This window comes from Dasypus novemcinctus, chromosome 9 (genome assembly GCF_030445035.2).
Source record: "Dasypus novemcinctus isolate mDasNov1 chromosome 9, mDasNov1.1.hap2, whole genome shotgun sequence".
NCBI lineage: Eukaryota > Metazoa > Chordata > Mammalia > Cingulata > Dasypodidae > Dasypus > Dasypus novemcinctus.
Window position 1 is genome coordinate 79,516,501 of NC_080681.1, and position 27,590 is coordinate 79,544,090.

At 41.9% G+C, this 27,590-nt stretch overlaps 1 protein-coding gene across 1 annotated transcript in view; it reads right to left on the reverse strand.

Moving 5' to 3' along the window:
* The window catches only part of LOC101435536 (protein zyg-11 homolog B), a 308,603-nt gene that overhangs the window by 75,830 nt on the left and 205,183 nt on the right, over positions 1-27,590 (reverse strand). The window contains exon 15 of the mRNA XM_058303573.2: positions 163-328. Within this exon, the coding sequence (XP_058159556.1) occupies positions 163-328 (166 nt within the window). The remainder of the gene's footprint in view (positions 1-162; positions 329-27,590) is intronic.

Here is a 27,590-nt window from a genome sequence, read left to right on the forward strand (position 1 = left end):
GGGAGTGGGAGTAGCTCAGTGATTGAGTGCCTGCTTCCCATGTATGAGGTCCTGGGTTCAATCCCTGGTACCTCCTGAAAAAACAATAATAATAAAATCCAGTTGTTAACCTAACCTATTTTATGGTATTTCTTTTAACAGTCAGGAAACGAAAATAATTACCTTGCCATGTCATCACCCCAAGGAATCGATCAGCTACTTCCTGGGGGAAACTCCAAAGCTCTGGAAGGCACAATGTTCCATCAGATCTTTCAGAACACAGTTTCTCCAAGTTAGCAATCAGGACATTCAGGCAGATATTGACCAAAGAGTAGGGAGATGCTTCCTCCTAGCAAACAAACCCCAAAAAACTTTGTTAGAATACAACTGTACACATTTAACAAAAGACTGGTCATGTCATACATTAAACTACTTGACAAGGATAACAGAAGATACATTCTCCACACTCTAATAATGATTTATATGTAATGAAACCACCTTAATTCTACCTGTTAACTAAATGGAACATTTTAGAAAATAAATGCCATTGAACAAAATTAAGTTTTCTCAGGCCTTCATTTATTGCCTTTTCCATGCCAGACACTGAAAGTACAGGGATGAGGAACATAAAATTTATGGTTCTAGTCCTTTTTTTTAGAGGAAACTATCTAGTAGGGAATACAGTCAAGGAAACGGAAAGTTCCAATGCAACTTTGGGAGGGGCCTATTTGTACCTCCCAAAGTATTCAAAACTTAAAAGTGTAAGACACCTGGGTACTACAGAAGAGTAAGAATCTAATAAGGAGATGGGACTATAAAGGTCCACAGGCCTTTTCTCAACTAAGATACAGAGGAACTGTTCATTCAACAAATAATTGAGGCATGGCACTACAGCAGACACAAAGAGCAATGAACCAAAGTCTTTCTTAGAAACCTCAACATGCAGATGAATCATTCCAACATTCAAACCTCCTTCCCTATCTACAGTCACCCCTATCATATTCTGTACCTTGACAGCATCAAAAAGGACACCACAGAGAATTCTAAGAAAATGGTGGATGAGAGACAAAGGACTTCTCTCCCAGAAAAATAGCTAGAGGATAGGCAGAAAAGGCCTGAAAAAATGTTCTAGGGTTTAGGGAACCAGAGGAAGGCTGGACACCATCCAAAAGAGAGAAGGGCAAATGAAAAGAAATTCAACAGTAAAACTCTGTGAGTAAAAGCTGCAATGCAGGCACCCAACCCCACCCTTGGAGCAGACAGCTTTGAATTCTCTGGCCTCTGGCCTGCTGCTACGGTTAAAGAGAGCCACAGGGATCCTCCTAGGCATGGAAGGGGAGAGAGAGGGAGGCAGGCCAAGGCTAATTCAGCTCTTGGCTAAAAAATCTGGTCTTCTGTGTCCCAGGAGTCCATCCAGGCTGGGTGGAGCCACACAACTGTCCACCTTGGGAGCCCGCAGGGGACAAAAGAGATACAACTCTCAGAAACACCCTCCCTGTGATGGTTAGGCTAATGTGTTAACTTGGCCAGGTAATGGTGTTTGGTTAAAAAAGCACCGGGTTAATTGTAATGCGAGGGCATTTCATGGACTTTAATCATCAGTGAGTTGATTGGACAGATGGCTGGATACATCTACAATCAGGTGGGGAGACTGCCATCAGCAATGAGTGAAAACTCATCCAATCAGTTAAAGGCCTCAAAAGAGGAAGTGATTTCAGCATTCAGGGAGAGATTTTGATTTCTACTTCGAACAGCCAGCATCCGCTGGAAATTCATTAAGGACCTTTATCAGAGCCCCTGACTTGCAGCCTGTCCTACAAAATCTGGATTTGTGCATCCCCACAGTCACATGAGACAATTTTATAAAATCTCATACCATTTACAGATATCTCCTCTTGGTTCTATTTCCCTAGAGAACCCTGACTAATACAACTTGTGTATTAGAAACAGAACCTTAAAATGGGATTTCTGAGTTGATTCTGCAAGTTTTGCAATTGGCTCTCTATTCTGATTAAAGGGCACTAATGACTCTGTTTCCAATAATCAAGAGGTCACTGACAGTCAATGGCATGAGCTAGCAATAGAGATATGCAAAATATCACCACTGGATATGACTAGTTCCATGCTTATAAGAGGCAAGGAACTGGTGAGAGTGTATTTAACACCTTAACTGAGTTTTATAGAGTTAAAAGGTACAATAATGTTGGCTGGCTGTTCCTAAGTACACTGGATACTAGTACAAAAGAAATGGATGAGGTGAAAGCTTCAAATTTGCAATTTAAGCATCATGTGAATGATGTTCAAATTTCTATGTGTGCTCTGAAAGAAAATGTTTCAGGCAGCAGCAAACTTGAGATCGCTGAAAACGAGGCTCACAGTCTCACTGTGCAAGTAGCAGAGTTACAAGGGAAAATAAAATATCAACCTCGCAGGATGTCTGCTGTTAAAGTGAGGGCACTGATTGGAAAGGAGTGGAACCCTAAGGATTGGGATGGTTACATGTGGGTTAATGATGATATCCATGGGGACAGTGAAACACTAAATTCTGGTGAGACTTTGACAGATAAACTGGTAATGTTCTGCCCTGAGGACAGCTTGCATCACCCAACCTCCAGCCTTCCCCAAGGAATCTCTACCTCCTCCCTGCCCAGAAGAAACCATCACCCAACCTTCACCCTATGTTGAGGAGCCTGCCATCAAACCCCAACCTGAAGAGATTAATCCTGTCCCATCAGATGAAACTGCAAGGGAATTCCCTGAGGTAACTGGCTTGCAAGACACTTCAAATTATTCTCCTTATTCACTTCCATTACCACTCTTCTCTTCCAGACCTATAACTAAAGTCACAACAAGCCCACAAGGTGAACTACAAAGTGTGACCCATGAGGAAGTATGCTATACTCAAAAGAGGTGCATAAATTTTCCAATTTATATAGACAGAAATCAGGGGAGTATGTGTGGGAATGGTGGAAGGAATATAAAATTGGATCAGGTTGAATTTAGTTATATGATCTCTAGTAAGAGATTCTGATTCAATGTTGTAGCTCAAGGAGCTAGAAAGGGCTCTAATGGTTTGCTAAGGTAGCTGGCTAAAACATAGACCAAAAAAATGGCCTAAAATGCTTGATTCACCCTGTTATACTGTAGATGAGGGAATCCAAAGGCTCAGAGATATTGGAATGCTAGAATAGATTCACCACTTAAGACCTGCCCACCTACCCCAGGAATGTCCAGAGGACATACCTTTTACCAGGACCGTGAGGAATAAATATGTGAGACTAACTCCATCTTCCCTGAATAGCTCTGTGGTTGCTCTTCTTTGTAGATCAGATATTACTGTGGGAACTGCTGTCATGGAACTAAAATCCTTAAATACTATGGATGATTGGATTCTGGGATAACAGAAGCCCAAAGAAGAATCTGAAATTCTGAATAGAAAAATAACAGAGCTCATGAGAATGAAAGACACAATAGGTGAGCTCAAAAACACGAGAGGGAAGCGGATTTGGCTCAACAAATAGAGCAGCCGCCTACCACGTGGGAGGTCCAGGGTTCAAACCCAGGGCCTTCTGATCCGTGTGATGAGCTGGCCCATGTGCAGTGCTGATGCACGCAAGGAGTGCCATGCCACGCAGGGGTGTCCCCCACGTAGGGGAGCCCCATGAGCAAGGAGTGCACCCTGTAAAGAGAGGCCGCCCAGCATGAAAAAAGTGCAGCCTGCCCAGAAATGGCGCTGCACACACGGAGAGCTGATGCAACAAGATGACACAACAAAAAGAGACACAGGTTTCCAGTGCCGCTGGCAAGAATACAAGCAGATGCAAAAGAACACACAGCAAATGAACACAGAACGCAGACAACTGGGGTGGGGAAGGGGAGAGAAATAAATAAATAATAAATCTTTAAAAAAAAAACACACACAAACATTAGAGGGAAGTGGATGTGGCTCAACTGATAGAACATCCATCTACCATATGGGAGGTCCAGGATTTGAACCCAGGCCTCCTGGCCTGTGTGGTGAACTGGCCCATGCGCATGCGCAAGGAGTGCCATGCCATGCTGGGGTGTCTCCCGCGAAGGCGAGCCCCACGTGCAAGGAGTGCACCACACACTGAGCCACCCCATGCAAAGAAGTACAGCACTCCCAGGAGTGGCGCCACACACAAGGAGAGCTGATGTAGGAAGATGACACAACAAAAAAAAGAGACAGTTTCCTGGTGCCACAGAGAATGCAAGAGAACAAAGAAGAACACAGAGCGAATGGACACAGAGAACAGATGGGGGAGGAGGAAAGAGAAATAAATAAATCTTTAAAAAAAGGCATACAAAGCAGACTCAAAGTGACAGAAAAAGAGTAAGTGATAATGAAGACAGAACACCTGAAATTGAGAGAAAAGAGAGGAAAGAATGGGAAAAAATTAAGCAGGATTGATAAGGGAGGTGAGTGACAACACAAAACTCAACAATGTACGTGTCACAGGAGTTCCGGAGGAGAAAGGAAAAGAGGTAGAAAGAGTATTTTAGGAAATAATAGCTGGAAAATTTCCCAACTCTCAGGAAAGAATTGAACTTACATGCCCAAGAAGCGCACCAGAAGTGCAATTCAGAATAAATTCCGAATTTATTCAGAAGCACAATCAGAATAAATTTAAATAGACCTACTTCAACACACATACTACTGAAGGTCAAATATCAAAGATAGAGAGAAAAGTCTGAGAGTACCAAGGGAGAAACAAACCATCACATAGAAGGGATGCCCAATAAGACTTAGTATGGATTTCTCATCAGTAACCATGGAGGCAAAAAGACAGTGGTATGAAACAATTAGGATACTGAAAGAGAAAAACTGCCAGCTGAGAATTCTTTATCCAGTAAAACTGTCTTTCAAATATAAAGGTGAGTATAAAATAGTCACAAAAAAAGAAACTAAGAAAGCTCATAAAAAGGAATCCGCCTACACAGGAAATACTAAAGGAAACTTAGAGCTTAAAAGAAAAGACAGGAGAGAGAGGCTGGGAGGCAGTTTAGGAGAAAGAATAGCAGAAAGGATAACCAAAAGAGTAAAAAGACAAATGAAACTATGATATGACATATGAAAATCAAAGAATAAAATGGTGGAAGTAATAATGCATTAACAATATTACCAATGAATATGAATGGATTAAACTCCCCAATCAAAAGATATAGGCCAACAAAATGGATTACAAAACATGAGTCATCCATATGCTGACTACAAGAAACTCACCTTAGGCCCAGGGATACAAACCAGCCTAAAGTGAAAGATGGGGAAAAGATGCAAACAGTAACCAAAAAAGAAGAGGGGAAGCTATATTAATATCAGACAAAACAGACTTTAAAAATGCAAAAAAGTTATATGAGATGCAGAAGGCCATTATATATTAATAAGAAAGACAATCCACCAGGAAGATGTAACAGCGAGAAATATCTATGCACCTAAACAGGCTGCCCCAAAATACATGAGAAAAACTTAAAGGAGAAATAGACATCTTTACAATAATCATTAGAGACTTCAATATACCCCTCACATCATTAGAGCAACTAGACAGAAGATCAACAAGAAAAGAGACAACCCGAACAATACAATAAACGAGTTAAGACCTAAGAGACATATAAAGAACACTGCATCCAAATTCTGTGGGTTATACATTCTTCTCAAGTGCCCATGGATCTTTATCCTGGATAGATCACGTTAGGGCACAATACAGCTCTTAGTAAATATATGAAAAGACTGGAATTATACAAAGCACCTCAGATCATAGTGGAATGAAACTGGAAATTAATAATAGACAGGAAAGAGGTAAATTCACAAATGTGTGGAGGCTAAACAATACACTCCAAAATAATCAGTGGGTCAAAGAAGTAACTGAAATCAATAAAAATATAGAGACAAATGAAAATGAGAACACAACTTATCAAAAGTTACAGGAGAGGGAAGTGGATATGGCTTAAGCAACTGGGAGGACCTGGGTCCAAATCCTGGGGCCTCTTGGTGAAGGCGTGCAAGGCCCAAGCAGTGAGTCAGGCCCATGTGGGGAGTGACACAGCAAATGATGATGCAGCAAAAGAGAGACGAAGGGGAGAGTCAAGGTAAGATGCAAGAGAAACCAGGAACTGAGGTGGCACAAGCAACAGGGAAACTCTTTCCCCTATCCGAGGTCCCCAGGATGATACCCAAGTGAAACCTAGAGGAGAAAACAAGAACAGAAGACAAAAAAAGAAACAGACACAGAAGATCACACAGCAAATGGACACAGCCAACAGCAGGGTGGAGACGTAAATAAATAAATCTTAAAAAAAAAAAAGTTATGGGATATAGAGAAGGGCTGTCTTGAGAGGGAAATTTATTGCCCTAAATATCTATATTAAAAATGAAGAAAGAGCTGAATTCAAAGATTTAACTGGGAAACGGACTTTGGCCCAGTGGTTAGGGCGTTCGTCTACCACATGGGAGGTCCGCGGTTCAAACCCCGGGCCTCCTTGACCCGTGTGGAGCTGGCCATGTGCAGTGCTGATGCGCGCAAGGAGTGCCATGCCACACAAGGGAGTCCCCCGCGTGGGGGAGCCCCACGCGCAAGGAGTGCGCCGGTGAGGAGAGCCACCCAGCGTGAAAAGAAAGAGCAGCCTGCCGAGGAATGGCGCCGCCCACACTTCCCTTGCCACTGACGACAACAGAAGCGGACAAAGAAACAAGACGCAGCAAATAGACACCAAGAACAGACAACCAGGGGAGGGGGGGAAATTAAATAAATAAATCTTTAAAGAAAAAAAAAAAAACAAAGATTTAACTGAACAACTGGAGACACTAGAAAAAGAACAGCAAACCACTCCCAAGGCAAGCAGAAGGAAAGAAATAATAAAGATTAGAGCAGAAATAAATGAAATTGAGGGGGAAAAAAACAGAGAAAATCAACAAAACCAAAAGCTGGTTCTTGAGAAGATAAAATAAAATTGACAAACTCCTAGCAGACTAACAAAGAAACAGAGAAAACGCAGAGAAATACAATCAGAAATGAAAGGGAGGAAGTTATGACTGACTCAACAGAAATAAAAAGGAACCTACGAGGATATTATAAGAAACTGTATGCCAACAAACTAGACAACCTGGATAAAATAGACAAATTCCTAGAAATGCACAACCTATACTGACGCTACAAGAAATAAAGAACCTAACAAGGCAATCCCATTTAAAGAGATTGAATCTGTCATCAAAATCATCAAAAATCTCCCAACCAAGTTCAGGACTAGAAGTCTTCAAAAGTGAATTCTACCAAGCATTTCAAGAAGAATACCAATTCTGTTTAAACTCTTCCAAAAAATTGAAGACAGAAAATTACCCAAAATATTTTACGAAGCCAACATCATCCTAATACCAAAGCCACTACAAGAAAAGAAAATTACAGACCAATCTCTCTAATGAACATAGATGCAAAAACTTTCAACAAAAACTTGCAAATTGAATGTGAGGTTAAGCGACAGTCGGAGCCCGCCTCACCCGGCCGGAGCCTGGGGCTAGCATGCAGCCCTCGGTGGAAGTAGCACGCAAGGGTAGGAGACCCGCCCTCTGTAACTTCCCCGGCACGGAATTCGGAATTCGGAATTCGCAGCCTCAGCCAGACTCTGAGCTCTTCCCCCGCTGATAAACGCCTTACAGGGCCGCCAGAGCAGAGCCCACTTCCTTGTTCTTCTTCCTCCCTACTCCTTTGTTCTCTGTTTCCCGCCACTGCCCAGGCTGATAAAGCAGTACCCCAGCGCAAGGCGCGAAACTTAAGTCTGCCTTCCACCCCAGCAACAGCAGCCACCAATCTCTAAACCCTGCCACGTACCCCAGCAAGCCTAATAAGGCATCCCGGCAAGAGCTCCGCCCCGCCCCCATGATAGCCCTACATAACCTCTGTACATCCCCGAATAAACGGCTCTGTTACAGCTCCACAAGGGTGTCTCGTCTCCTTCGTCCCCGCCGCCCTCCACACCTTGCACGCCTCCACCGGAGACTGAGCCAAGTCTCCCGCCTCGCCCTCGCCTCCGGGAAGAGTCGCCTGGCCCACGGCCGCCTGGCCCTCGGCCAGGCTCAGACCGCAGATTCCACAACTGGTGCCCCGTGTGAGGAATCTTCGCCCTCGCGCAGCAGTCCAGCCCAGAGTCCACTCTCCCAGACGCCTTTCCACTTCCCCTCTCCTTTCGCCTGCAAGGTAAGGGCCCCTCCTTCGCCGCCCCCACTCCCGGGCCGCCTCTCCTCACCCTTCGCCGCCCCCATCCCAGGGCCGCCTCTCCCCACACGCCCAATTCAGAGAGCCTCACTTTCATGACTCCTACGCCCCAGCTTGTTTCTCCCCGACCTGTTCTGCTGCACGATTCCCCGCTACCCCTTCGTGTCTTCGGCGTTGTTCTCTGTACCCTCGTCCCTCTAATTGGCGCTTGGTGTCTTGCTGAACTCGCTCCCTCGCACTGGTCCTGCCGCCGAAGAGCACTATTCTTTCCTCTCCTCGCCTCCTTTAGCCTTGTAGTCTCCGCCCTTCTAGCCTTTTTCACCCTCTAGAGCGATTATCATGGGCAATAGGCTATCTGCCCGGCAAGCGCCTCAAGTCCGCGCCTTAGCAGGACTTTTAGATACTTACCGCTGCAAGGTCTCCATCCGACAACTACAAGTCTACTGGGACCTTCTCTTGCCTTTTAACTCATGGTTAACCACCTGCCATCTCTCGGACCCTGATACCTATCTGAAATTGGCCCCGCCTATCAACAAGGCCAGCCACAAGCCCAAAAATCCACACAAGATTATAAGGCAATCAACTCTGTTCCAGCAAACGCCCACCCCTTTTCACAACTCCTCAAGCTCCCTACTATCTACATGACAATGTAGCTCTGGGCTAGTAAAGGCTAATAATAGTTAATCCACTGGTATGAGAGAAAAACATGGCAACATTGGTGTTCTGTTTTATTTCCATGCTAATTCTAATTGGACTTCTTTTACCAAGATATTAAAATTAGTACAAAAATTTTATCAAGGTTTAAAAAGAAATTTTCAGTTTTAAATCAATAGTTTACTCCTGAACTTCAAGTCTCAGTATAGTCTTACAGAGTAATAATCCAAAAATGTGTGTTAACGGTCTGTCTCAAGCTATCTTAACTGATTGCTGATAACTAATAAAAATGTTTCCAAGCATAAGCTTGCATGTTACAGGCAACATGGATTTCAGAAGAAATCTTAAGAAGTAATATTTAAAATGTCATACAATGGAGAGCTTAAAAGCAGCTGTACCAAGAAAGTAAGAATTATGAGTTAATTGTAAATTGTATGTTTCTGTTACTGTGTTGTGATTGTTCTGTGTTTGTCTGTTCGTTCAATGTCACTGTATATTTTGATACCTCCGGATGGTAAATATAAATTACTAGAAAATTTATAAAAGAGCTCTATTCAAATGGCCAAAAATTAAATAAGCGCTTATATCAAAACTTAAGTTTATTATATCAATACATAAGCTTAAATGTTGATAAGCTATCTACAATAATAAAAATTGTGAGTCTTAATTAACAAAATTACTATGCCTTTTCATAAAAAATGGTTCTTGCCTAGATTGAAATAAATAACTTATTTTTCTTCACAGGATAATATAAAGAATGTAAAACTTAAATGAATATTAAAAAGGTTAAAAGTTTATGAAAATGCTAACTGAAATGTAATAAGTTTTGCAAAAAGGCGTATTTTGTCCTAAAGTAGAATGGCTAATTTTTCATAAAACTCTTGAAACTTAATTTGCAGATGGCAAGCTGTAAAAGGTATTGTGATAACTTTAAATAAGGGAATATGTTCTATAAACATAAAATTTGTCTTCAATAGTCTATATGGTTATAAATAAAAGGTTTAATGAAGCATTGTTTACATTAAGGTATTAAATGGCTAATTCCAAAAGGTCATTCTTAAATATATATAAAACGGAATTGATGATAATAATAATAAGAGGTGGTTTTATGACAAGTAGGATTGGCAGCGGCCAGCCTACCCTGCCAACTTGCTTCTGGGAGGCTGTTTCTGGTATTGCATGCTGCTAAGTATTTAGAGAGGAGTTCATTGTTTTGACAAGCTTGTTTAATGTTCACAGTATTATGTTATAAGAAGTTTGCTTAAAAACTTTGTATGTAGGCTATATGGAATTTGTTTTTATTAAAGAAACAGAAAATAATTTTGTCCTGAAATAAAATGATTGATTATTGGAAAGAGTAGAGTATGGGACAAAACCTGACTGAATACTGAAAGTGCAGAAGGTTGGTGGAAAAGGAATTTTTACAGTTAAAGTTAAATAAAATTCAATGAGTCTATCTATAAAATTTTAAAGGCTTTAGTTTAAAGTAATATGCTGATGCAAAGTTAATTTTTTTGTTCTTTCTCAAGGCCTCTCACCATTAATCTGTTTTGATAAAAGTTCTTATCCTCAGTCAATATACAAAGAGAGTCTGTCTTGTGTTTCTTGTGCTTATCGTTTCCTCCATGTTCCAAGAAAGAAAGCTTTATCTCTTAAAGGAACATTACGTTCAAAACTGCTTTCTCAAAACCTAATCCTGAACAGTAGCCTTTTATTCCAAACTAATTATAAGAGATTTGTTCTTTTACCTTGAAAGAAAAATTAAAGTAATAATTAAGTTCATTTAATATGTTACAAGTTAAATAAAAGGTGTTTTAAAATGTTATAAAATTAACAAGTTTTTTCTTTCTTTTAACCCTGTTAATTAAAGTTGTCTGAATGAAAGTTTTCTATAAATGCTTAAGAGTATATAAAGTTACCAATATTTCAGCATAATATTAAAGAAAAGTACAATATGGTTAATTATAGTTTTAATTATTATAAAAGAATGTATGTCACAAAAACAACCCCTTACCATAGATTAATATAACAACACTAGTATGCAGCAATCCCAAATACTGCTAGTTTGTTGCAAAAAGTTAAAGTCCAGTTACATGGCTATCACTTTGTTTTAAAACTTCCTAAGACTTTCTTTAGTGTCTTGTTGAACAAATCAAGCCAGCTGCATTCCTTTATCTGTAAGAACCCAACAATAAACTTTTGCAGTGCTTTTCAAGGATGTGTGCATAGCCCAACCATCCTGTACAGTATTTACTAATAATAATAGTAATAGAAAAGCAGCATACGTTACTTTTCAAAAAGAACAGATTTGGCCAACTCCTTATTCATCTGCTCAATGCACAGAGCTTTGAGCCATCATTAGAGTTTTACAAATGTTTTAAGAGCCCTTAAATATTGTCTCTGATTCTGAATATATATGCCTTACTGCCAAGCACACCACTGCCCTTTTCTCCGAAAACCCCCGTGCTCAAATTCTTCTAGAAATCTTCCACGGGACCTTTGACTGCCATTACCCCCCCACACAAGTTGCTCCAGGGCCTCACAAGGCTCCCCCTCTCCCCACAATACCACCCTTTCCCTAGCTCCAAGCCTCTCCCCAACTCCACTACTGTCACAGACGCCTCTAAAACCAAGTTTGCTTATATTGCCTACTCTCCCAGCCGTGACTTGCCAACCGTTTACTGCCAAACCCATCCCGGATCGGTTCAAGTGGGCAAGCTATTAGCCATCCTCACTGCCTTCCAACACCACGGCAATGAGTCCATCAACATCTTCACTGATAGTCAGTACGCCCTGCAAGTTTGTTCAGTTATTGCCCATGCTATTTTCTTTCCACGTGACACGCCCATCGATCAAGCGAGAGCTCAAGCTCCGCACACAGCCATGGTACATTTCTCATATTCGCAGCCATTCAAGGCTGCCCGGGCCTCTAGCCGCGGGTAACTCTGCTGCTGACCAAGCCATCTCCACCCATACAATAGCCACTGTCAGAGACTTGGTCAATCAAGCCAAACTTCTCCATTCTAAGTTCCACTTTTCAGCGGCCTCACTTCAACGTCTTTTGCCGGGCCTCCCCAAGGAAACTTGCAAGCATTTGGTGCGTGCCTGTAAAACATGCGCCCCCTTCTTGCCACTTGGACCGTTGCAGCCACAAGGGGTCAACTCCCGTGGCCTCAAGCCAAACTCCCGATGGCAAATAGACGTCACCCATGTGCTGTCATTTGGGCGCCTCAAGTATGTCCATGTCACAGTCAACACCTTTTCTCACCTTTGCTACGCTGTCCCCTTACCGGGGGAAACAGCCAAGCATTGCATTAAAGCATTGCGGCAAGCCATCTTATTCATGGAGGTTCCTTGGGATGTTAAAACCGATAATAGGCCTAGGTATCGCAGCTCCTCATTCGCTGCATTTCTCCAGCTCTACAACATTACTCACCACTTCAGCATCCCATATAACCCTCAAGGCCAAGCCGTAGTTAAATGCCAGCATCGCCACCTAAAGTTCTAATACAAAAGGAAAGGGAATTGCACCCTAAAAATGAGCCCAGCGACATCATAACAGCTTGTCTCATTCACATGAACCTCCTCTCCTTTGACAAGAATTTTTCCCCCCTCCATAAGCATTGGGGCCCCCCCTACGCACCAACAGTTGCCCCGATGGTGTTTTGGAAGGACCCAGAAACAAACAATTGACAGGGACCCAGTCCCCTCCTCACCCAAGGCAGAGGGTTTGCTTGTGTCTTTCCAGATGACGCCTCACAGCCCATCTGGATCCCCGGGCGAAGCGTCCGACCCGCAACCAGAACACAAGCGCCCAACCCGTCGAGAGCGCCTGAAAATCCGCAACCGGGTCCGCGCCCTAACCCACGCCATCAACACCATGGACCTGACCCTGACACCCCAAAGGCGCCCTCCGGCACCAGCACCGTCAGAGAGGGAACAACTCCAAGCACTCCTTCGCCTCTACAGACGAGCTCGAGCTAGTCCACAAGTCTCCAACAACCCACAGCCATCGCTTGTCACCCTCCTCATAATAATGCTCTCACTTGCCTCCTCAGCGCAGGCTTTTGCGCCCCCCGCCTCACCTATGTTACTCCTCCTCGCTCCCCTCCTTCCATCGGGCCTCTCCAATCCCCAGCACCAGCCCTATAACTGGACAGTCCATACCATGGGGGGAATAGAAAAAGACCTCCTCTATAATGTCACAGCCGGGGCTCCATCGTTTACTACCAGCATTTGTAATTTCTTTCTATTCACAGATTTAAACAATAATCATTGGTTACGTAATCAATGCCAATCCAACCTCGTTTCTGGCTTTTACATTTGTCCTTCCACAGGCAAGGGCTGTGCTGACCCCTCGCATTTTTATTGCCCCTCCTGGGGGTGCGAAACTATGGCCTACGGCTGGTCTGGAGCCCCAAATAAAGACCAGCACCTCCAAATATCATGGGCAAACAAAAATTGGCGCCATATAACCCTTACGGTTAAAAACCCCAACGAGGACAACTGGTTTAGTGGCCGCACATATGGCCTCCGTCTCTACATGGAGGGTTATGATTGGGGTGGCCTCTTCTCCATACAAAAGAGACCCCCCACCACCACCAATCCAAGCGGCATTGGCCCCAATGTAGTCCTTAACCCTAAACTCTCTAATCCACTTCCTTCCAGCAACACCCCAGCTACAAGCAGCACAGCGCCAACCCCACCACGCCAACCTCTTCTGCCCCCCCCTCGTTACTCCTCCCCTCTCCTCGGCTTAATCCAAGCGGCCTTCACCTCAGTAAATTCCTCTCACCCCAATCTTACTTCCTCTTGTTGGCTATGCCTCTCCACCTCCTCCCCCCTGTACGAGCCCGTTGCCTCCAACCTCACCTTTTCAGAAAGTACAGAGGAAGACCCCACAAACTGCAATTGGAATACCTTGGCTGCCGTCCCCCTAACCTTTCACTCAATTTCCTCCACAGGACAATGCATCCGCCCTCGCTCAACCAACTCTCCCAACCTCACAGCCTGTGCCAACTACTCATCCCCCTACAGCTCTACCAAATTCCTTGTTCCCCACAACTCCTCCCAATGGCTCTGCTCCTCTACAGGACTTACCCCCTGCCTCAACGTAGCAACCCTCAATAAAACTAACGAAATTTGCCTTCTAATTGTCCTTGTCCCTAGAGTCCTATATCACAGCGAGGAGGACTTCTTCCTCCGCCTAGAAAGAACTGCAGCCCCTGCCACTCTGCAAAAGCGGGAGCCCATCACCGCCCTTACAATTGCTTCCCTCCTAGGTCTTGCAGGTGCTAGCACCGGCGCCACACAGAGCTCCACACTCACTCACCTCCGAGAGGTTGTCGACGAAGACATTCGTCACCTGCAAAGCGCTATATCCCATCTTAAAAATTCTGTTAACTCCCTCTCTGAAGTAGTTCCCCAAAACCGCCAAGGCCTAGACCTTCTCCTCCTCAAAGAAGGGGGTCTCTGTGCCGCCCTCGGAGAAGAATGCTGCATATATGCCAACTCTACAGGCCTCGCCGAAGACAGCCTTAAAAAGGTTCAAGAAGGGCTAGAGCAACGTCAAAGAGAACGCGAAGCCGCTAACTACTTCTCTGGAGTCTTTCATACCCTCCTTCCATACCTCCTCCCTTTCCTGGGTCCGCTAATAATCATTATCCTAGCTCTCACTATAGGGCCCTGGGCCGTCAGAAGAATCGTCCAGCTCTCTAAGACCAGGCCAACGCTGTCTTCACGTCATTTGTGCAAGTCCACTACCAACGGCTTGCCACTGAAGATAGCCCTCCTGTCCGGTCCCGACCAGTCTGTCCCAGAAAGAAGACAAAAAAGACCTCCCAACGTCTAAACACCCAACTGACGCCAGCCTAAACTCTGCTAGACCTAGCTGCTGGGCACCCCTCCCCAACTATCGGCCTGCCTACCTTAAACTTTCACCCAAAGATTTAATTTCTTCCTTTTTCACCCCCTCCCCAGACTTCCTTGCCCCTCATCCCACGCCCAGGCGTCCACACTAGCTTCTTAAAAAACAAAAAGGGGGAATTGAGGTTAAGCGACAGTCGGAGCCCGCCTCACCCGGCCGGAGCCTGGGGCTAGCATGCAGCCCTCGGTGGAAGTAGCACGCAAGGGTAGGAGACCCGCCCTCTGTAACTTCCCCGGCATGGAATTCGGAATTCGGAATTCGCAGCCTCAGCCAGACTCTGAGCTCTTCCCCCGCTGATAAACGCCTTACAGGGCCGCCAGAGCAGAGCCCACTTCCTTGTTCTTCTTCCTCCCTACTCCTTTGTTCTCTGTTTCCCGCCACTGCCCAGGCTGATAAAGCAGTACGCAAGCGCAAGGCGCGAAACTTAAGTCTGCCTTCCACCCCAGCAACAGCAGCCACCAATCTCTAAACCCTGCCACGTACCCCAGCACGCCTAATAAGGCATCCCGGCAAGAGCTCCGCCCCGCCCCCATGATAGCCCTACATAACCTCTGTACATCCCCGCAAAAACGGCTCTGTTACAGCTCCACAAGGGTGTCTCGTCTCCTTCGTCCCGCCGCCCTCCACACCTTGCAGCCCTCCACACCTTGCACGCCTCCCCCGGAGACTGGGCCAAGTCTCCCGCCTCGCCCTCGCCTCCGGGAAGAGTTGCCTGGCCCACGGCCGCCTGTCCCTCGGCCAGGCTCAGACCGCAGATTCCACAGAATGCAACAACATTATCAAAAGACTTATACATCCCGACCAAGTGGAATTTATTTCTGGTATGCAAGGCTGGTTCAACATAAGAAAATCAATCAATATAACATACCACATTAGCAAATTGAAGGGGAAAAACCCACATGATGATCTCAGTCATTCCTGAAAAGGCATTGGATAAAACCCAGCATTCTTTCTTCGTAAAAACATTTTATAAAAGGCATATATGAAAAATTCACAGCTAACATCATACTCGATGGGGAAAGGCTGAAACCTTTCCCTCTAAGATCAAGAACAAGACAAGGATGTCCACTGTCACCACTGTTATTCCACATTGTACTAGAAGTTCTAGCTGGAGCAATTAGTCAAGAAAAAAAAAATAAAGGCATCCAAATAGGAAAAGAGGAAGTAAAACTATTTGTAGATGACATGATCCCGTATTTACAAAATTCTCAAGTATAAACAACGAACCTACTTGAGCTAATAAATGAGTTCAGCAAAGTGGCAGGATACAAGATCAACATCCAAAAATCAGGAATGTTTATGTACACTAGTAATGAACAATCAGAGGATGAATTCAGGGCAAAAAAAAAAAATCCATTTACAATAGCAGCAAAAAGACTCAAACACCTAGGAATCAATTTAACCAAAGAAATATGGGACCTATATGCAGAAACTACAAAACAATGCTAAAAGAAATCAATGAACACCTAAACAAATGGGAAGTCATTCTGTGTTCATGGATTGGAAGATTAAATATTGTAAACATGTCAAACATACCTAAACTGAATTACAGATTCAATGCAATAACAATAAAAATTCCAACAGCCTACTTTACAGAATTAGAAAAGGCAATTACTTTGGAATTCATTTGGAAGGGAAAGTGCATCCAAATAGACAAACGCATTCCAAAAAAGAACAACAACATGGGAGGAATTTCACTGACAGACCTTGAAACATATTCAACATATTCAAAGCTACAGCAGTCAAAACTGCATGGTACTGGTATAACGACAGACACATTCGTCAGTGGAATAGAATTGATAGTCCAGAAATAAACACTCACCTCTATGGTCAACCAGTTTTCAACAAACCTACCAAGTCCACGTTAATGGGACAAATCAGTCTCTTCAACAAATGGTGCTGGGAGAACTGAATATCTATAACCAAAAGAATGCAAGAGGGGAAGGAGACTTGGCCCAGCGGTTAGGGCGTCCATCTACCATATGGGAGGTCCGCGGTTGAAATCCTGGGCCTCTTTGACCCGTGTGGAGCTGGCCCACGCGCAGTGCTGATGCACGCAAGGAGTGCCCTGCCACGCAGGGGTGTCCTCCGCGTAGGGGAGCCCCACGCGCAAGGAATGCGCCCCATAAGGAGAGCCGCCCAGCGTAAAAGAAAGTTCAGCCTGCCCAGGAATGGCGCCGCACACACGGAGAGATGACACAAGAAGATTACACAGCAAAAAGAAACACAGATTTCCACGTGGCTGACAACAACAGAAGCGGACAAAGAAGACGCAGCAAATAGACACAGAGAACAGACAACTGGGTTGGGGGGGAAGGGGAGAGAAATAAATACAATTTAAAATAAATAAATAAAGTCTTAAAAAAAAAAAACAATGCAAGAGAACCCCTATCTCACTCCCTATCAACTCAAAATGGATCAAAGACCTATATATAAAAGCCAGGACCATAAAACAACTAGGTGAAAATGTAGGGAAACATCTAACACCTTGTGATAGGTGGTTGTTTCCTGTACCTTACACCCAAAGCACACACAATAAAACAAAAAAAATAGATAACTGGGACCTTCTCAAAATTAAACACTTTTGTACTGCACAGGACTTTGGCAAAAGAGTGAAAAGGCAGCCAAGTCAATGTGAGAAAATATTTGGAAATCATGTCTGATAAGGGTTTAATATCCATGATATATAAAGAAATGTTACAACTCAATAATAAAAAGACAACTCAATAAATATGGGCAAAAGACTTGGATAGACATTTCCCAAAGAAAAAACACAAATGGCAAAAAAGCACACTAAAAAATGTTCAACATCACCAATCATCATGGAAATGCAAATCAAAACTACAAAGAGATATCATTTCACACCTACTCAGCTTGGCCACTATATTAAAAAGACAGAGAGGGAAGCGGATGTGGCTCAAGTGACTTGGCTCCCATCTACCATATGAGAGGCCCAGGGTTCAATTCCCAGTGCCTCCTGGGAAAGGTGTGCTGGCTCACACAGAGTGCTGGCCTGCGCAGCAAGCTGGCCTGAGTGGAGTGCTGGCCTGGGCAGGAGAGCTGGCCTGTGTGGTAAACTGGCCAGAGCAGAGGGGTGGTGGAGCAAAATGGTGCAGCTGAAAGAGACAAAGAGGAGAGACAATAAGAGATGCAATAGACCAAGGAGCTGAGGTGGCGAAAGAGATTAAATGCCTCTCACCCATTCTGGAAGGTCCCACGATCAGTTCCCAGTGCCACCTAAAGAGAGGACAAGCAGACACAAAAGAACACACAGTGAATGGACACAGAGAGCAGACAACAGGAGTCGGGGTGGGAAGGAAATAAATAAATCTTTTTAAAAAAAGAGAGAGAAAACTACAAGTGTTGGAGAGGATGTGGAGAAATAAGAACACTTATTCACTGTTGGTGGGAATGCAGAATGGTACAGTCACTATGGAGGACTGTGTGGCAGTTCCTAAAGAAGTTGAATATAGGGAAGGGGACTTGGCCCAATGGATAGGGTGTCCACCTATCACAAGGGAGGTCTGCGGTTCAAACTCTGGGCCTCCTTGACCCATGTGGAGCTGGTCCATGCGCAGTGCTGATGCGCGCCAAGGAGTGCCGTGCCACGCAGGGGTGTCCCCTGTGTAAGGGAGCCTCATGTGCAAGGAGTGCACCCCATAAGGAAAGCCGCCTAGAGTGAAAGAAAGTGCAGCCTGCCCAAGAATGGCACCGCACACATGGAGAGCTGACACAACAAGATGATGCATCAAAAAGAAACACAGAATCCCAGTGCCGCTGATAAGGATAGAAGTGGTCAAAGAAGAACACACAGCAAATGGACAGAGAGCAGACAACTGGGGGAGGGGGGAAGGGGAGAGAAATAAATTAAAAAAAAAAAAAGAAGTTGAACATAAATTTGACACGTGACCTTGCAATACCACTACTGGATATACACTCAGAAGAACCGACAGCAGTGACATGAACAAATATCTCCACACTCACGTTCATAGTGGGATTAATCACAATTTCCAAAAGTTGGAAACAACCCAGGTGTCCATCAACCAACTGATGGACGGATAAACTGTGATATATTCACAAGATGGAATTTTATGTAGCTATAACAAGAAATGAAGTCGTAAAACATATGACAACATGGATGAACCTGGAGGACATTACATTGAGTAAAGCAAGCCAGACATAATACGACAAATACTGTATGACTGTGTTACTATGAAGTAAATATACTGTGTAACATATTGTATGATTCCATTTATATAAAATGTAAATATAAATCAATTTACAAACATGAAATTTGATCAGTGGTTATGCAGGACTAGGAAATGACATGCTTAGAGGTATGGAGTTTTTCTTTTTGGAGTAATGAAATAATTCTAAAAATTTTTTATGGCTATGAATGCACAACATTGTGATTATACTAAAAGTTATCAATTGTACATGCTAGATAGATCATACAGTACATGAATATATCTCAGTAAAACTGCTTAATAAATAAGTAATTGTGCAAGAATAGCCAGAAATAGCAGCTATGGACAACATGGAAAACAGAGATTGAGAATTTTCTTGTCTGTTTTTTGTTTATTATTTTTTAAATAATAAAAATGCTCTAATAATGATTAAAGTGGTAAATGCACAAACTATGTGATTATACCAAATATCATTGATTGTATACTTTGGATGAATTTTATGCTTTATTAATATGTATTAATAAAATAGATATGTTAAAAAAAAACAGTCCTTGAAAAATGAGGGTGAAAAAGTTGGCTCTTCAAGAAGATTAACAAAATTGACAAACCCTTAGCTAGACTGAAAATGAAAAAAAAAAAAAGAATATGTAAATAAATAAAATCAGAAATGAAAAAGGAGACATTACTGATCCCACAGAAATAAAATAGATCATAAAACAATTCTATGAACTGAACACCAACAAATTAGACAATATAGATGAAATGGAAAATTCCTTGGAATGTACAACTAACTATACTTACTCTAGAAGACCTCAACAAACCAATTACAAGTAATGCAATCAAAGCAGTCATCAAAATCTCCCTAGAATGAAAAGCCCAGGACTGGATGATTTCACAAGTGAATTCTATGTATTAGTCAAAGATTTAACAATCTTGATCAAAATCTTCCCAAAAATTAAACAAGAAGGACGCTACCAAACTCATTCTAAGAAACAAACATCACCCTAATACCAAAGCCAGACAAATTACTATGAAAAAAGAAAATTACAGACCAATTTCTCTAATATAGATGCAGAAATTTTGAACAAAATACTTACTAACTAAATCCAAAAGCAAAATAGTGTAATACACCACATTAATAAATTGAAGAAAAATCACATAATCATCTCAACTGACCAGAAAAAGTATCTGACAAAATACAGCACTCTTTCTTGATAAAAACACTTTGAGGTAAGTGACTGTGGCTCAATCAGTTGGGCTTCCGTCTACCATATGGGAGGCCCTGGGTTCGCATCCCAGGGCCCCCTTGTGAAGGCAGGCTGGCCCACAGAGTGCGTCGTGGAATGCTGATAGCCCACGCACTGCAGAGAGCTGGTGCAGCAAGATGACCCAACAAAGGGAGACAAGCAGATACAGAAAAAACAAACAGCAAATGGAAACAGAGAAGAGACAGCAAAGAAAGGAACAAGCCGCAAGGGGGTACTAAATAAATAAATAAATAATTTTTTTTTTTTTAAACAACACTGAAATATAGAAGGACTTTTTCTCAGCATGGTAAAGTGCATATGAAAAACATACAGCTAACGTTGTACTCAACAGTGAAAGTCTGAAAGTTTTCCCACTGAGATCAGAAAGAAGACGAGCATGCCCACTGTCACCACTATTATTCAATATTGTGCTAGAAGGTCTAGGTAGAGTAATTAGGTAAGAAAAAGAAATAAAAGACACCCAAATAGGAAAGGAAGAAGTAAAACTTTCATTATTCGCATTATAACTTACCCTTACAAATCTTTGGAAATAGCCCCTTAACTGAACTCTTCCTTGAATTATCCCTATTTTGAGTATATTATTACTTTCCTGCTGGGGATATGACTGTCAAACCTTCAATTTCTAGTTTTTCTCCTTTTCTCTAGGTCCACTACCAACTTCTAATCCAAGCTACAATACCACAAAACTCCAAATTAGTTTCTCTACTTTCACTCTAATCCTTTCTCCAACCCAGAGCCCAGACTCATCCTTTTTAAAAATGTATATTTTAACATGTAATATTTCTAATTAAAATGTTTTAATGGACACAAGGTAAAAAAAAAATGTATTGGGAAGAAGACTTGGCCCAGTGGTTAGGGCGTCCGTCTACCACATGGGAGGTCCACAGTTCAAACCCCAGGCCTCCTTGACCCGTGTGGAGCGGGCCCATGTGCAGTGCTGATGCACGCAAGAAGTGCTGTGCCATGCAGGGGTGTCCCCTACGTAGGGGAGCCCCACGTGCAAGGAGTGCACCCTGTTAAAGAGAGCCGCCCAGAGCAAAAGCAAAGTGCAGCCTGCCTAAGAATGGCGCCGCCCACTCGGAGAGCTGACACAAGATGACGCAACAAAAACACAGATTCCGGTGCCACTGACAACAACAGAAGCAGGCAAAGAAGAAGATGCAGCAAACAGACACAGAGAACAGACAACTGGGGCGGGGGAGGGGGGAGGGGAGAAAAATAAATAAATCTTTTAAAAATGTATTTGTATATTAACCAGGACTAAAATAGAAAATAAATTTTTAAAAAACACAATTTACAATACAATAAAAAAAAAACAACACTAAATACAGGCTCTACACTAAGGAAGAAAACAAAAATCTAGGTTCTCAATGTAGTATCTATAAAGCTTAGCTTACAATAAAATATCAAACATGGGAAGAAGCAGGAGGAAAAAAAACAATCAAAAGAAACAGATCCAGAAATAAATAAAGTAACATAATTAGCAGATAAAGGACTTTTAAAATGCTATTATAATTCATGGATTTAGAGAAGAATATGAACACAAGGAGGGAACTAATACAGAATCTCAAGAAACAAATGAAAGATCTGAAAAAGACTCAAATGGAAGCTACAGAGTTGAAACTGTATTATCTGAAATAAATAATACACTGGATGTGATTAGCAGCAGATTAGACACTACAGAAGAAAAGACCAGTAAACCTGAAGGCAGGGCAAAAGAAACTATGAAAATGAAAACACAGAAAAATGAGAGAAAAATAATGAAGACTACCACAGCCATGCAAGGGATGATCTTAAGCAGTCTAATATAAGTGTATAATTCAAACTCCAGAAAAGAGGAGAAATTGAAGTAGAAAAAATAGTTTAAGAAATAAACATCAAAAATTTTCAAAATTTTCCGAAGACCAAAAATATAAATACAAAGATCTCAGAAATAAAACGGACCCAGAGCTAAACAGAGAAAGAAACCACCATATGGCAAATCATAATCAAATGGCTAAAACAAGCAGTGACAAGAAAAATCTTAAAATGGAGGGCAAGGAGAAGTTAAAAACAAAAACAACTGTATAACCATTTTGGCAATTTGAGATTATTTTATGAATCCCCAAAAGAAAAAGATTATATTTGTAAACTATTTTTCTGGGAGTGATACTCTTGGATTGCATTAAATTCTGCTGACAGGCCTTTGATTAGACTACTTGATAAGACTGCTTTAGGGCTTAAACTGGACTCAGTAACACATGACTCAAATTGATTCTTCACCCCCTTGCTGAGACTGATATAAATAGACACTCAGACAGAGAGACACAGGAAAAAGGGAACTGTTATGTTTGATTCTGCCAGGTGAAAGAAAAGACTCCAATTTTGTCCATAGCTGAGGTGCAAGGAGGGAAGCCCTAAGAGACAAGCCCTGAGCCAGCTTGAAGCTGAAACCTGAAAGAAAGCAGAGTAGCTGACCCTGAGAGAGAAAGCCCAGAGGGGAAGACAGAGACCAGGCAGAGATTGCTCGCCATCTTTCTTCAACATATGGCAGCTGACTCTGGTGTAAAAGCACCTCTTTGAGGAATTTTCTTGTCTGTTGGTTTGGTTTTTGTTTATTATTACTGAAATAATGAAAATGCTCTAATAATGACTTAAGTGATGAAAGCACAACTACATAATTATACCAAATACCACTGACTGTACATTTTGGAGGAACTATATGCTTTATTAATATCTATCAATAAAATTGATAAAAATTTTTTTTAAAAAGAAAGCACCTTATGGTACCCTGAATTGGACTTTCCATGGCCTTGCATCTGTTTAAGTACCACAACATATTCCTGGTACTTTGCATCAGTATCCCTTTGGCAAACTAAAACAACCACTGAATTTCCATCAGAAGCAAAGCAAGCCAGAAGACAATGAAATGACATTTTTAAGTGTAGCAGGAGGGAAAAAAAAAAACCCGTCAGCCTAGAATTCTATAGACCGTGAAAATATCTTTCAAAAATGAGAGTGAAATATGCAACACCAATGAAAGAATAAATTGAAGTGTATACATATGATGGAATATTATGAAGGTGTAAGAAGAAATGAAGTCATAAAGCATATGACAACATGGATGAACCTGGAGGACATTATGTTAAGTGAAGGAAGCCAGACACAAAAGGAGAAATACTGTCTGATTATGCCATTATGAACCAAAAATATTGTGTAAACTTATGGAGTTAATAACTAGAATACAGATAATCAGAAAACAGAATGAGGTTAGAGAATGGAAAGTTGAGGGTTAATCTGTGCAGAATTGGTAAAAAGTTTGCTCATAAATCTTTGGAAATTAATAGAAATGGTGAAAGCACATCAAAGTATTTGATAACTAGTAGGGCTAATACATGGTATGACAGTGCCTGAAAGGGAAAGTCTAAGGCCATGCGTATTAATATAAAGAAAGCTAAAAAAATATAACATGGGACGTATATTGAAACCTTATGTGAAATATGCGTATGGACAATATTGCATATATAAAGCTGTTATTCTGTGAAACTGAACAAATGTACATGAATGTTACAAGATGTTAATATCAGGCAAAAAGACAACCAAAACAAAATATGGACAGTAATGTATAGTAATATATTAATAATCTTCCATTAGGTTATAAAAAAGGAAACATACTAAGTAAAAGAAATTAGACAAAAGGTACTACCCATTGCTTGGCTCCACCTATACAAAATATAAATACAAATAATTAGAAAGATGGAAACAAGAGCAACTATGTACAGCAGGGGAAGCATAGAGATTGAGAGGTGATTATTAAGAGGGAGAGCTTTTTGCTTTTTTTTTTTTAATTGTCATTATTACTATTGGAATCATGAAAATGCCCTAATAATATTAAAGTGATGAATGCACAATTATGTGATTATACCAAATACCATTGATTGTACACTTTGGATAGACTGTATGCTTTATTAATATGCATCAATTAAATTCATTCTAAAAATGGAATTATATCAACTTAAAGCAACAAGCCTGTTGTTTCATGCCGCACTTAAGCTCTGGTTGACAGTTAAAGTGTTTAAGTGTGTATATAACCTTTTTTAAAATAAGTTCTTGGTAAATGAAAATATCTATATACATGAACAGCCCTATTTAGCTAAAATTCCTCCAAAGAAATTAAAAACACGTCCCAAAGAAATTCAAGGCTCAGATGGCTTTAATGGTGAGTTCTATTAAACGTTTAAGGAAGAAATAGTATCAATCCTTCACAAACTCTTTCAAAATATAGGAGAGGGAACATTCCAATTCATTTATCAAGGTCAGCATTAATCTGATACCAAAACCAGATAAAGGGAAGCGGATGTGACTCAAGTGATAAGGCCTCCCATACAGGAGGACCCAGTTTGATCCCTGAGGCCTCCCGTTGAAAGAGAAGAGAAAGTGGCCTGCACGGTGAGCCTGCTGGTGCCAGCACAAGTGCCAGCACAGTGAGCTGAGTGCCTGTGCAGTGAGCCAAGGGCCCATGTGGGTGCCTGAGCAGCGAGCCAAGTGCTCACAAGGTGAGCAGAATGTCCATGCAAGTGCCCACATGGTGAGCCAAGTGCCCGTGTGGTGAATCGAGTGCCTGCACAGTGAGCTGAGTGCCCACATGAATGCCTGTGTGGTGAGCAAGTGCCTGTGTGAGTGCCCACGTGGCAAGCCAAGTGTCTGCATGAGTGCCCACATGGTGAGCCAATGCCCATGCAGCGAGCCAGTGCTCACATGATGAGCCAAGTGCCCGCCCAGGTAGCCAGTGCCCGTGCAAGTGAGTCACGCAGCAGGATGATGACACAACAGAAGAGAGACAAAGGGGAGAGTCAAGGTGAAGCACAGCAGAGACCAGAAACTGAGGTAGCATAATTGACAGGGAACTTCTCTCCACATCAGAGGTCCCCAGGATTGAATCCTGGTGAACCCTAGAAGGAAAAGATGAGAAGAGAAAACAAAGAGAAATAGATACAAAAGATCACACAGCAAAAAGACACAGACAGCAAACAACAGCAGGAAGGGGGCGGGGGAGTGGGAAGGGAAAGGGGAAAAAAAACAGATAAAACTATTTCTAAAAAAAAGAAAACTAGACAGCACTACCCCTCAAAAACACAGATACTAAACTATAAGCAAAAAAGAAACCTGAAATTTATAAAAAGGGAGCTATATATTGACCAACTGATGTTGATTCCTAGAATAAATTTATCATTTTAACGAAATAGAGGAAAAAAATCATGATCTTAATAAATGCAGAAAAACATTTGACAAAATTGAACACAAATTCATGATAAAAATTCTCAGTAGTAACATTAAAATAAATAAACACAAAGAAATTTTAAAAAAACTCTCAGTAAACTCAGAATAAAAGTAAACTTCCTTAACTTGATATAGGGCCTCTAATTACCTACAGTTAACATCACACCATGTAAAAATGTAGACTAAGGGGAAGGAGATATGGCACAAGTGATTGGGCTCCCGCCTACCACATGGGAGGTCCATGGTTTGGTTCCCAGTGCCTCCTAAAGAAGACAACGAGCTGGCGCAACTGGCAGGCACAGCAAGCTGATGCAACAAGCTGATGCAACAAGAGACACAAGAAGAAAACCATAATAAGAGATACAACAAAGCAGGGAGCGGAAGTTCCCGGTGCCTCCTAAAAAGGATAAGCAGGACAGCAAGCTGGCACAGTGAGCTAATGCAACAAGATGACATAACAAGAGACACGAGGAAAAACATAACTAGAGACACAACAAAGCTGGGAATAGAGGTGGCTTAAGTGATTAGGTGCCTCCCTCCCAGGTGCCTCCTAAAAAAGAAACGAAGAAGATGAACAGACACAGCAAGTGTCTCCACCCCCCACAAAGAGGGGGTGGAGAGAAAAAGATAGATAATCTTTCAAAAAAAAAAAAAAAAGTAGACTAAGGCAAAAATGCTTACTCTCACAGCTTCTACAGGAAGTCCTAGACAATGTAATTTTTAAAAAGGAAATGAAGAGCATCGATAGGAAAGGAAGAAGTAAAACTGTCTTTATTTGCACATAACATAATTGTACAAAAAATCTTAAGAAATCTAAAAATATACTAGGAAAAATAAGTGACGTTGGAAAGCTTGTAAGATACAAGATCAAAATTTTAAAAATCACTTTTATTTCTCTAATAGCAAAATTTTATGAACTATAAAAATGCCATTTGCAACAGTACCAAAAGCAGAGATAAATTTGACAAAATTATCAATGACCTACACACTAGAAAGTACAAAACAATGTTAAGAGAAAGCTAAAGATATAAGTAAATGATGATATATTTCATAGGGAGAAAGGTGTAATTAAAATAATTAATTAAGGGAAGCGGATGTGGCTCAAGCAGTTGGGCGTCCACCTACCACAAGGGAGGTCCTGGGTTCCAGGTCCCGTACCTCCTAAAAGAAAAAGAGCAGATGCTGCTTCCCACTGCAGTGAACCAAGTACCACCACCTGCTGCAACAAGCTGATGCCACAGCCAGCAGACACAGCAGGCAGCCCATAGGCAGCTGATGTGGCTCAGGCCATTGGGCCCTCGCCTCTCATGTGGGAGGTCCCAGGTTCAATTCCCGGTGCCTCCTAGAGAAGGTGAGCAAACAGTGAGCAGACAGACGAGAGAATGATCTGGGGAAGGGTGGATAAATAAAGTAAATAAAATAAATCCTTTTAAAAAATTAATTAAAAATCAATAAAATCTCACACAAAAAAACAAGAGGACTACAGACAAAAAATGGATTAGTTTGATCACTTTTTAAAAGAAAAATCTTGTATTTCATGTCCGATCAGAGGCTGCATAAAAATATGCTTGAGATACTGTGCCAGCACATACTAAAAACCCAGTTTTTCCATTAAGTACAAACAAATCTACCAATTATGTAACAGCTTTTAGTACTGAGTCTAGAAGTTTAGGGAAAGATGGCAGAATAGGAAGCTCCAGGAATCCTTCTACCAGAACAACTATTAAACAGGCAGGAACTGTCTGAATCAACTATTTGGAAACTGCAGATTCCAGAAGAACACTGTATAGCATCCAGGAAGAGTGTGAGGAAAAGCCTTGAAAATTAAGGTAAATACCAATAAATTACTCTCTGCACATGGATGGTTACCAAAGTCCATCCCCCACTCTCACAAAGGCAGCAGTGGGGTCCAGCACCTGGCACAGCTTGCTGGTGCCAGAAAGGGACATAAAATTTCCCTTTCCCAAGATCTGGGGTGGGCACGGGTCAATTGCTGATCACCGCTTTTCATTAGCTACTTTGGATCACTGGGTACTGGGCTCTGAGGATGAAGACTGTTTCAACCTACCCCAGACAAAGTCAGGAGAAG